Source organism: Haemaphysalis longicornis, unplaced genomic scaffold (genome assembly GCF_048455015.1).
Source record: "Haemaphysalis longicornis isolate Haplotype H1 unplaced genomic scaffold, Haemaphysalis longicornis Haplotype H1 scaffold_3, whole genome shotgun sequence".
NCBI lineage: Eukaryota > Metazoa > Arthropoda > Arachnida > Ixodida > Ixodidae > Haemaphysalis > Haemaphysalis longicornis.
The window spans coordinates 234,811,654-234,824,567 of NW_027526335.1; the positions used below are offsets into that span (position 1 = coordinate 234,811,654).

The 12,914-nt window shown below is 47.6% G+C and overlaps 1 protein-coding gene across 1 annotated transcript in view; it reads left to right on the forward strand.

The window, feature by feature from the left end:
• LOC144176063 (uncharacterized) overlaps positions 1–12,914 on the forward strand; it is a 174,703-nt gene that overhangs the window by 69,306 nt on the left and 92,483 nt on the right. The window contains exon 3 of the mRNA XM_077705188.1: positions 8,001–8,261. Within this exon, the coding sequence (XP_077561314.1) occupies positions 8,070–8,261 (192 nt within the window). The 5' untranslated portion in view covers positions 8,001–8,069. The remainder of the gene's footprint in view (positions 1–8,000; positions 8,262–12,914) is intronic.

Below are 12,914 nucleotides of genomic sequence, written 5' to 3' on the forward strand. Positions count from 1 at the left end.
AAAAGCACTATACTTACACACAAGTTAAGAATGGCAGTACCCCTTGCAGTGTATCACTCTGCCAAAGCGACGGCATGGCATGTCAGCGCGGATCCTCATTCTGAGAGGGGATTGCGTTTAATGCATGACATAACCTGCTTTTCAATGCAGAGCATTTCTTAGCCTCGCCTCTTCCGGCGTCGGACGGCGTCCACAGCTCTGCGTCCGCAGCAGGTGCGCGCATGCGTCGTAGTCAGCCCGTTCGCTCGTCACCCCCGGAACGCTCCGTCGCGGTCTCGGCCACGGCCGGGCTGGAGGAGCGGCGGGCGCGTACTTTCATATGAAAGTGCGTGCTCGCCGCTCCTCCAGTCCGGCCGTGTCTCGGCGTAACAGGTGCGTGATAGCAGCGCGGTGGGGCGTAGAAGAGCGCGCGCTGCTTGCGCATGCGCGCTCCCCCCCCCCCCCCCGTACCGCTCTCCCTCTACTGCGCGCGCTGCAAATATAAAGCCGCTAGCGGTCGCTCGTGCTTCAGTCACTGCGTTGCTCCTTCCTTCCTTGGTTGACGCTCGCTCCCACGTTTACTCGTGTCTGCTACTCCAGCATCACGGAAGAAGCGATGGAAGCAACACTGCTTTCAACCAGTACTGAGGCCCCAATGCTCTGCATTTACTCGTGTTCCCCTCGCGGGAAGGCGCGGGAATTTTTTCTTATGTAGCTTGCTTGTCGTCATTGCAGCAATTGATAGGCAGAATTAGTCGGGAATATCAATGAAACGACTCACATTGTGTTCAAAATACTCGCAGTAAGGCATGGTTGGCGCCGTCTGGAGGAACAGCAGGCTTCGGTGATGAAGTGCAGTGGCAACTTCCTTTGTTGTTCTTAAGTTTTAGCGAAGTATATTTAATGTTCGCCTGGCGCAATTAAATTATAATCGAGCCCAAACAGACTCAAATAATAAATGAATGAAGACTACGATTCATCCTGAAGTTAATACGCTCTTACATGAGCACTGTTAGCTATAAAGCAATTTCGTCATACAGTGATATTCCGAATTGAACAATCAAACAATCAATCCGTCCCAACAGTGGCAAATACAATTGCAGAGCAAGGTGTTTAGGGGCCCAAACGATTTTTTATGGATAAGCGCGTGTTAGAGCCCAACGGCTGTGTGAATTTTAAGGTGTAAGGAAATGCATCTGAGAACCATTGCTTCGCCTTTGTATGGCAGTGATCTACTAACAAAGAGGTGTTCGATGCCCACCCGTTGCGTTGAAAATAGAGTTTGATTTCTGTATGCTTCTAGAAATGAGGATGCAATTGCACATGTTTCAAGAAATCTATTTATGCAGAATGCAGAAAATATTCTAAAGATTACTGTGAAAATTTTTTAAAATAAAAATTGTGTCTATTTTTAATGAGAATGAGTGTCCCGTTTCTACTGGTGCTAGCAGTTGATTTCCGGAAGTTTTTTTAACTAGAAAACTAGGCTGAATGCTATAGAGTTCTGAACAGTCAGTACTGCCCAGTAATGTAAATAATCTTGAACTGTGGCAGAAAGGGAAACTTGAGGCAAAGTAGTGGTCACATAGGCCGTGATATGGAAATAGGCATTGAAAATAGGCATTTATGGGCATTTTCGGTCATTTAGACACAAATGCCGAGATGGGGATTTAGGCACAATAAAAACACCATAAATCACTTGTCGTCTCATTCATGCCCATATATCAAAAGAACACGATAGGAGCGCAAGGAACAGAATAGGCATTTGCTTTAAATCTGATATCTAGTGATTACGAACAAAGCACTGCCTTATACTTTAACTCAGACTTAAACAAGTCACGTGTGATTGTCTCATGTCAAGCCTGTTGTGTTTTATATGTAATGAATAGAACGAGCTATTGTGCAAGATGCTCGAGCTGTGGTTTAGGATTCTGGATCACAGAAGAATGATTGGACCTGTGCTCAGTAAACTGGCTGACGTTAAGAATATGCGCCCGCCATTTCGTGTGTAGTGCTTTCTCTCTCTCTCCTGGCCTTGTTTTGGTGGGAAACAAGTGTTTCAAGAAAGATGGGTTACCTTTCAGATAGCCCGGGTTTGCGTGGTGCTTGCTGCTACTATGAAGTCTGCCCCGATTCCCGTTAAATGAAACTGCGGCTTTGTCCTGGTGCCCCATTTCCCAAATGTGTAAGGTGCAGTGAAGCGAGTGTTCTTTTCAAGGAGCATGGGCTGCGTGCTTGCCAGGGCTGTAGCAGTGGATCACTCTAAACTTTTTTTCCTCCCATATACTCCCTAGAGATTTTTTTTTGCCTGCCCTCTAGTGATCCTCCTTGTAGGAGTTTTTTTACTACATGGAACAGGGAGGTTTTGTTTACCTCCTCAAAACAGGGTATTTTTAGGTGATAAAAAGGAGGTAGTTAGGGAGTGTTAAGAAATGTTTGCGAGAATTTAAGGAGATCAAAATGGAGTATTCTTTACTTCCTGAAGGCGTTTTTAAGTGATGTTTATGGACTTTTTAGGCGGTTGAATAGGAGCCTATTATGGCTCCCTTGGGAAGTACTTATGTTATTTCAGGGGCGTTTTTAGGAGGTTCAAGGGAAGCATTTACTTCTTTTGCATGGAGTTCTGCGAAAGTTGGGGCGGTTCTGTAGACCTTCCGAAAGGAGTTTTTTCAAGGCCACAAGGGAGAGTTTTTAGTTCCCTGCGGGAGTACTGATTTCACACGGTATTTCTCGGTTTCAGGTTTATTTCAAACGAACTTTCGCATACAAGTTTACATGGTACATGGTGTACACAAGCAGGTTCCGAAATAAAAACTTAAGGCGACCTCCTATAAGAAAGTACAAATGGTACATTGCTAAATAACACGCCAGTTAGGAATGGAAGACAGCAATCCAATGCTAGTTGCACAAACCGTAGAATTAATATTACTACAAGAACTGGAAATACGCGAAAAACAAAGATAGGCGCAAACACAACCGCATGGTAAGTGAAATCATTATATAATACTAGCGGATCGAGAACGCGTCAGTGCTAATCAGAACTTATCAGTACGCATCAGTACTCAGTACACAAAGTGAAAAAAAATGGTTGCAGTGGTTTACAACAACAAAAAAAATCAGTTGGTGGTGAAATGAGCGAGCTCTGTGCTAGTTGAACAAACTGTAGAAACAATGTTACTACAAGAACTGGAAATATGCGGAAAACATATAGGCACAAACACAACGGCATGGTAAGTGACATCATTATATAATACTAGAGGATTGAGAACGCGTGAGTATTTATCAGTACGCATCAGTACTCAGTACACAAAGTGAAAAAAAATGGTTTCAGTGGTTTACAACAAAAAAATTTTTCAATTGGTGGTGAAATGAGCTAGAGTTGTGTAACCATTTGACACTGAAAGGTAACGAGCATTTTGTAGATGGTAAAGGCACAAGAGATAAATGATGTAGGAGACAGACAGCAATGAGATGGCTATGGATAAATGAGTAATATAAAGAACGAGAAATATGCTGCGGAAAATACCAGTGCGTTTTGATGAACACACAAATGCGCCAAGAAACGTGACCGAGTCTGACGGGTTAATAGCAAGGATATAGAACAGAATGGGTGGTATCGCAACAGCTTCTTTAGAGTACGAAGAAAAAGCCATGTAATTCGTGTTTTTCGAATAATTTTAGTTGATTCATTTGGAACCTGTTGCCAACATTATTTAGATAATTGTTTCAAGTTAAATTAGTTCGTTAATATTATAGCTTCACTAAAAGATAGCTGTATTATCCTGTATTATCAGCATACAGTAGGGCCCATCAAATATCCCCTGTTCAGTAAAAAAAGAAAAACAGAAAAGTCAGAAACATAATACGCAATTCTTTTAGACTACTATCCAATGATTACAGGATTGAAAACAAATAAAATATTACTAAGGGATATTGATGCGATAAAAGTTAATTAGTTCTAAATCCTTCACACGTGGTTTGGTGCTGGCAAGGTCCAAAAAGGCATGTTCTACAAACGTTAGAGCTCTGTGTGCCTTCTTGGGATATTGAATGTTGAAAACCCAGAACGATGCAAACAGACTACACAGTCCTCCCAGTAAAGATAATGCACTCAAGACACTCTGGCCATCGATGCGGAGGCTAACTTCCCCGTTCACGGAATACAGGCAGGGAGTCAAAGGAACATCTGCCTGAAAAAGCAAAAAAGAAAAAAAAATGCCCCACATGTAAAATTCAAAACAGACACTATGGTTAAATGAACTTAATAATTCGGTACAGTAATAAAATTGTTAGGCCAGGTTCCCTGCGAATTTCACTACTTAAATTAGGAATGCAAAGGCTTCATAAAACCAAGTGCCAGTACATTAACCATCGTGGCTTTTGAAGCAATAAAAAAGCTATTACTTCTGCACAATATACTCGAGCACAACTTTAAATGACAGTGAAGTTAAAATGCAAGTCTCTCTAGGTTGATAGATTAGCTCACGGAGAACACTATTATACCCCTCTTACACCTGGCTTTTTTTTAAATAAGGTTGAAACTAGCAAAAACACGATTTCACGGGAAGGGCTTAAATGGCCTGACGCGCGCAACTTCTTTCTTGGCTGCCGCTGGATGGTGCTACTCGTCCATACTTGGGGTGGCAGTACCGCTTTAAAAGGGAGCATGCGAGCTACGCACGAGAAAATCGTTCGATGCCAACAATTGCGGGGCCTCAAAAGGCCAATGTTTTTCTTCAGTGAAGCGTAAATACTGATCACGGGTCCAATGGAGAAACATTTTGCTTAGTGATCTCGAACGGCAAATGACAGGGGAGTTTGGGGAAGCATGAGCGATTTGACCGAAACTGACCAAACTGCTTGGTACGTGGTAATGTTGTATTCAGTTGCTTGTATACTGCTAATAATCACCGCTGCTTCACTTGCTTCGGGTTTATCCTGATGCAAAAAGCGACTGCAGTCGTGTTTGCGTCACGTTCGATGAGCATTTGAACAGCGATTTCTCAGCACTTAAGGCATCTTGGCATTAAATCAATGCTGAAATGGCTATGTGGAGGTCAGACTTCCGTTTGAAACCAACTTGCTGGTTGCCTTCAATGACCCTCTAACAACAAGTTACCCTTATGCCTCATCACTGCAACCGATTGTTCCTCCGTGTGGTGCGAAGTGTGTTACTGTGAGTATTTTCAACGTGAAACGAACCGTTTATGTGATTTCTAGGACTGATTCTGCTATTAATTACTGCAGTGACAACAAGCTATGAAAGAAAATCCCGCCATCTCCACGAAGTGAATGATGATGAGAGAGGCGAAGCTAAAATGCTTATCAGCAGACATTGTGACGCATTAAGTGCAAGCTGCTTTCATAGTGTGTGCATTTACATTAGGATATGGCCCCCTGGCAGAATGATGTGCTGCGCGAGATTTTGCCGTACCTAAAAGGACAGGCAACTCATTTTTTACGGAGTATAGGATCTGTAAAAGGGGTTGAGAGTTGGGCGAATTGGTAATGATGCATCTCGAAAAACAAACCGCGCGCAAATAACGATGACAAGAACACATGAAGACGGCACAAGCGCAGACTCAACACTAGTTTATTATTGCACAATTCAAAGCTTTAAATTTGCCGCGCCCCCAATGCGTCACAGTTCTCGGCGCCCTCAGCCGAAAATACTAAAAAACCGTAAGAACAAAACCACAAAACGAACTTTGAGGCGCACGAAAGGCGAAAAATCAGCAAAGATAACCGCATCATAGATGGATTAAGACCCCCCTCCTACCCCCAACACGCATGCCCAGAAGAGGCACCGAAATAACGCTCAATGTGCGTCTAAATATGCGACTTCTCGATTAAGCAGGGCTAGAGGGAGGACTGATACATTCGGAACCAGCTTTTGTGATGTGGCTGGCTTGTACAATTTCTCGCGTTTGCTGGTTCTTGTGTCGGAAAAGGATGGCTGTGGCTCAAACACAGGGACATAATCAGGTCTGCATGCGCGGCAATGAGAAGATAAGTGGCTCAGGTAACGTTGAAAAATGAAAAAAAATATACGGTACTTTTAGACGTCGTACGCTCGAGTTTGTGACAACGTACCCGTGTGCGGCTCTGTCCTGAAGTTCGGAGAAACGCAGGCGGTTTGCGTTCCATTTCTCGTCTTGCATTACGCTTACTTTTATATATTAGCGCCCTCTTTCCCGATCTCTCTACCTTCCTTCCCGCTTGCGTCTGACTGCGCTGATTTTCGCCAGCACGAAGTAACCAACACGTTGCTTTGAAACGACGCCGCGCGCGACATACGATTTTATATAGAATGCCCTGTTACAAACCGGCCTACAAAAGAATGCGAATGCATACCCCAAAACCCACAAACAAGTAAAATAATACGAGTGTGCGCTTTTTTCTTTGCCCGTGCGTGTACGTGCTGTGATCGGCACGGGTACCCGGGTACTTCGTGGTTAACCCTATCCAAACGTTTGACAAACGCATCGACTGATGACAGACCACTTACCAGCGAGCTGTCCACAGCTGTCGCCGTATCCAAATGCTGTTTGTGGCCGTTCCTCGTGTGACAGGGGCACATGAAAATCTGTCCACCAAATGGCACTACTAGTCCTTCACAAATAAGAAAAAAAATTCCCGCGCCTTCCCGCGAGGGGAACACGAGCAAATGCAGAGCATTGGGGCCTCAGTACTGATTGAAGGCAGTGTTGCTTCCATCGCTTCTTCCGTGATGCTGGAGTAGCAGACACGAGTAAACGTGGCCACGAGCGTCAAGCAAGGAAGGAAGGAGCAACGCAGTGACTGAAACACGAGCGACCGCTAGCCGCTATATTTGCAGCGCGCGCAGTAGAGGGAGAGCAGTACGGGGGGAAAGCGCGCATGCGCAAGCAGCGCGCGCCCTTACACGCCCCACCGCGCTGCTATCACGCACCTGTTACGCCGAGACCGCAACGGAGCGAACGGGCTGACTATGACGCGTGCGCGCGCCAGCTGCTGTTGAGAGAGAGGAGGGAAGGAGAGGCGCACCTGCTGCGGACGCGGAACTATTGACACCGTCCGACGCAGGAACAGGCGAGGCTAAGAAATGCTCTGCATTTAAAAACGACGGCCCAAGGCGAGGCTTGCAGCTCCGGCCGCACCGAGTCACCGGCCGCGTTACGTTGATAGCACAGACGTTGTTTACATCCGGGCAGCCAGTCGTGCCGCCCGGGCAAGTTGAGTCGCTGCAGTCGGGTGCGTTGGCGCGCTGGCACGAGAATTTAAATCGTCTATGTATGCGCAAGCAAGCGAAGCAGATGAACATTGCAATTATTTGTAACGGCGAGAACTGTCTCTTCGTTAGCAGCAGAGTTTGACAACACCTATCGCCAAAATAAACAGATTCAACTAATACGGCCGTGCTGTCTGCCTGTGATCGCGCTGGTTGAAGCATCTATACGGGTATACGTACGGTATCGTTTTGTAGCTGCATGCGACCATCGCGTCCTGCTTACTCGTTCTAATTAGCATTAGGCCACGGCTGAAGTGCTAATACACGGAAACAACACAAGACTAACATGGTGACCGCCCGCTTGAGTGATTACCTCAGATGGGGAGTTTATTGTGGACGTGGTAGTTTACAAGGAACCGAACGCCATCTCACAAATGGTGTTAAGTCGTTCTAAATCCTCTCTTTTGCTACACGGATGGGCAACGGTACTACCATGGAGGTTCGTCCACTTTTTTAGATCATGCCTAGGGAGTACATGTTTTGCTAAAGGTACTTTTCAGGGCACATTACTTGATTAAAACTCTATTTCCGGCTAGTTTGCGTTTACAGTGATGGGCGGTGGCATGGCAATGTCTGCACCCCCTCCCTTTTTTTCGCCTGGCTGCTCAAAAGCGCCACAACACAGGAATGAAGACAGGAAGAGAGAAGCATAGCGGTGTCTTGTCTCTCTTCATTGGTGTGTTGTGAGCGCTTTTGAGCAGCCAGGGGAACTGCAGATGCCAGCTGGCCCCCTCGTTTGTTCTTCCCCCAGGTGCTGAGCCTGGAAGGGTGCGTGGAGGCACGGTGTTCCTCCAGCTGCGATGGTGGCGGTGCGTGTAGCATGGTGCTGAAGGTGCGGCTCAGCGGGCAGCAGCGGCGAAGGAGGTTCCACGTGGCCGGACACGTGCACTGTGCGGCCCTCAACCAGCAGCTGCTGCTGGCGGGCTCTGTGGCCTCCGTCGAGGGCTTCCCCTTGAACGATCCCGGGGCCTCCTGGAAGCGGGATCTGCAGGGCGACGGCAACACCGTGCAGGTGGGGGCTACTCTGCAAAGGGGGGCCAGCTCACTCTGGCGTGATGCTGCAAGAGCTGTTGTGTACGTTGCCTGTGGAGCCCCATTCCTCCTGCCAAGCACAAGTGCCTGGCCAGGCTGGACATCTTCGGTGGAGCCCTAAGGGGGGCCCCTTGGGGAAGGCGCCAGTGTTCTTTGCATACATAGGGGCAGGGCTCCATGACACTGCAAAATCAGTCTTGAGAAACTCAAAAATGTCTTTCGTCTTCCCTTTTGCCAGGGTGTTTTCACTTCTCTGGGGACCTTGTACTATTGGGAAATACATCTTGCCTGTAGCAAACGTGGTGAGCACCAAAAGTAGAGTCACGAGACGCTTTCAAACTAGTACTATACAACGCACAATTGTTTGCCGTGAGGAAACGATTGAGGAAAAACAGGGGTGTATGGTCGCCGAGAACTAGGGTGTTGCCTTCAATTACAATGCCCACTGGATCGCTTTGTGCAGGACCAAAGAGAAAAAATATGGCTGACAATTACTATACTCCCTAAAGCGAGATCTGCATGCAGCACACACTGCAGTCTTCTCGGTCATGGCCTGTACCTGGTGCCTCTCAGGAAGTGATCGTGTGGTCAGCGAACGCATGGCGGTGCACACTACTCTTCTGCTATCTTGCAGTGCATCGCTGCCGCCGCATGTTTGATGAGCCATGCAATAAGGAGTACGCCAAAGAATCGATTGATGTAAAACACGCCCTGGGCTCCAGTAGAACGGCCTCGGCATGCTATCCTCCCCCCACTTTTACATACTTTCATCTTCCGCTTTCCTGCAGGGTCATATTGGGCAGCCTCTTTGTTCTTTGGGTTATCTTGTACCGCATCACCACCTCGGCATACCACTCTCCTCTCACACTTTCCGCCTCCATTTTCCTTGTCTTCAGTGCCCCTTTCGTTTGCTTGGTTACGAGGCCAGCGACGCCGCCATACCACAGCAGTGGATGCTTAAGTGCTGCGCAGTAACACGAAACACATTTTTGAACAACATTAATAACATGAAACGGCAGAAATAACAAGAAATGCCAGCAAAATTTATTTAAAAAGGCAGTGTCTCAGCCAGTCCAAGCCAGTACAACTCTCCAATTCGCCTTCCGGTCTCCCCAGAGGAAATATTCTAGTCCTGCTTTCTAGTGGCCCCTGTTGGAGTGGTTTATGGCCTGACACCCCGCTGGAATAACCAGTCACTGGGTGGGTGAAGCCCGTGCGGCCGGTGGCCTCCAGCAGAAACAGCCTCTCGTTCGCCAGCACGTTTGTTCTGTGTTCAGCAAACATCGATCCCACTGTGCAGTTCAGTGGGAACAAGAAGGAAGCCAGGCCATGCCTTTTTCGTTCCATTCACCCAAACTACAGAGTGGGAGAGGCACACGTCCTCTAACCAAGACATCCCAAGTGGCGGAGTCCTGCCATGACGTGTTGTAATGGGGCCCGCTCACTCAATCACACTAAAGTTGGGTGTCACACAGGTCTCCAACCATTTTCAATGACAGCTTGCGCACCCTGTGGATGTGGAATTGCACCACGTGATGCTTATTCTATGTCGTGTTTTGTCCTGTACATAGGCACTACATGCCCCACTGCAGTTTGTGATTGTCCCCGTATTGGTTACGGATATGGCGTTACTGGTGATTTCTGTAAACACTCGTGCCTCGTGGCCACATTTTTTGGCGTAGTAGTCTGCGTTGCAGTTTCGTTTGAAACTTTACTGTGGGAAAACCTTACACCATAACAAAATCAACCCGTTTGCTCGAGCCCTTTTATGTTAGATCCAAGCTCTCTGTGGCTAGGATCCAGCTGATTATGGACACTAACACGCGGAGCGTGGACCAACAATCGATGAAGACAAAAAGCTGTTATGATATGGGGCGACTTGTAAATCCCCTTCCCAGCGGTTCATTTGTGTAGACAGGTGAAGACCACTTTGAGGGGGACCTGTTTACGCTGGCTCTCCCCCGTTGTGGGAGATGTAGCTAACCACCAGTGCAACCAATCTCCCACACAGCATAGTGCACCAGAGCACCAGCTTGGCTGGGCTCCTTTCTTTCCCGGGCTGTGATGTTTTTACGCAGCCGAAATATGCGCACTTCAGGGCGTATATCAGGTGGGCCAGAATCACTGGGCGCCACCCTACAGTCTTTGCAAGCTCGGCGGACCTGGCCGGGCACAGATCGACAGTGGGGCAAATGTGCTCGTGTCAGACTCGACATGAGACTGTCGGGTGCTGTGCCCCACACTCTGCCGGCTTGGTGTACCATTTACGTGTGTGCCTGGGAAAAGGGCACACCACACGGGGGTGGGCAATGCACTGCGTTAAGCGGAAGGGCGGAGGACATGTTGGTGTGCAGATCTGACCACCTCTAAAGCCCCACCCACCCACAGGCACAGTGCAGAGGCGTGTTCAGCAACAGTGCTATTTTCCACAAGAGGCACTGCACTTGGGGCATTCCTGATAGCGTGGAACATCACTGTGTGTTGTTCCACCTACCTTGTTTGCATGTATCTGAGAGCAGCTCATCACGTGCACCACCGGCCTTCAGAAGGGCTGGCCAAGGAGTCTCCCTTGGGGTTTGTGCTCAGCCACTGCATTGCCAGGTGTGTCTTCCAGAATGCCTCCTTCGACATAACTGCAGGAAGCCTGTGGTAGTTCCTTGTGTGGGGCCGGCAGTTGTTCCCCAATGGTGGCCTGCCAACTGAGCCAACTTTCTGTGCTACTTTATCACTAAGGGGCCTCTACCCCAGACGCAGTCCAAAGGGCACCACACGGCGCACTTTATCCAAAGGCGGGCGTGGCTAGTTCGTGAGTCCAGTAAAGGGGAAACACAAACGCCCCACTGTTCCTAACGGTTAAGGCGACCAGTGCATGTACATCACCGCCGAGGGCCGAATTCTCTAAAAAAGGGTAATTTTGTGCGTCGCTTTGCGCCCATGTGCGCGCTCCTCCTCCCTTTAAGTTTGCCCCCCTTTCCTCACCCCTCAGAGCAACGCCGCAAAATATACGCACTTGAATGCCAGTGCTGTGTCGCTTCAAAACGACGCCCATTTTTGGAGCATTCTGCCCCAGGTGTAGATTTGGCGCAATCTGAATATGACTGCTAAGGAAAATGATGACTCGTAATACAGGACACCAAGTATGGGCCGAGCGATTCACACTGCCAGAATTGCAGCTTGAGTGCTAGACAGTGAAAACCGGAGGGGCGCTTTTAACTGCTAACTCATAAACGGCGAATTCCTGGTCGAAGTACGCATAATGCCTCAGTAGACATGAAAGGTTCAGCGTGAAATTTTTGCCTGCTTCCTTTTTTAGCCCACGAGTACGAGTGCACATATTCCTCCGGAGCAACCTTTTCACAGGTGTTAGTGGTGTCTCCTGCTGGGCCTTTGTAAGCCATGCGCACAGGTCACAAGGGCAGACCTGTCACCCTGCAAGACTTCTTCTGTAAACGGGAAATAATCAAGAACTCAAGAGGCAGGAGCACAGAAAATAAGCAAGCAGCGATAATTGCAAAACAAAGTTTAAGCTGTGGAAACACTGCTGTCTTGCACGATAGTTGCGTTGATACGTGTGTATTGTTCTAACAGCAAAGCTGTTGTGGCCGGCTGTAATGTGTGGCCTGTAACACGTAGCACGTTAAAAATACCAAGAAAATATCGAGCACTCGTAGAAAATGCTGACCGTCCCAGTCACGCACAGTGTCTTTAGCAAAACAACAAAGAAAAAAACGAACCCGAAAATTTCGAGGAGCAAGAAAATGCTGAGCTCTTGTTGCCATCAGGAATACGACAATATTGACGCATACCCAGCCGAAAAAAACATAGGCCGAACAAATGAAATCGGCAGTTGGTCGCCAATTATGTATTGGCTCCCATTTGCGGACCAACTTGGTTACCAATTGGATGGCCAACTGGGCGACCGTTTGGACACCCAACGGGGAATGCCAATAGGCTCCTAAAACATAATTGGCTGACCAAAGGGAATGCCAAGAGGTCTCTCCCGTTCCCCGCCAACTTATTGCAATTTTAGTCAGTTCTATCCCATTGCCGCAGCGACTCCATCTGATCGAGTTTCCGCTCCATTGCGTTGGTTTCCTGTATCAGAAATAGAAGAACTCTTGAAATGGATGAATACCTTTGTTGCTCAAGTTGTATACAAGGCAGACAGTTCGTTGTTTAAACAGTTTTTAATTGGCCATTGTCCATGTTGTATCCTGCTCCCCACAGGCTGCTTGGACCTTTGCAAGGGAGTGGCATAAGAGAACAAAATGCAAAGTTTATACTAAAGCGCAGTTTCCTGCATTAAAACAAGAAACTGAAATGTTGGGTGACGTACAACATGAGCTCACCTGTTCCACAATGTTCCATGCATGGTGAACTGCACTGCACGCAGCGTCGTGAATCCATCAGTCATAACATGAACAGCCCTGAAATATATTTAGGCTTAATAATACCGTTCATGCTACGAGGAGTGAACATCGCAAGGAAAAATGAATCATCTAGTTACATAAACAGGGGCTCTGTACCTTCGATGCGAGGCTTAGTGGCGTTCATTGTAAAGATGCGTCTTGAAACGCACTGCTATGGGTGTACGACATCATGGATACCACTTCTCACGCTCTTGCGGACCACC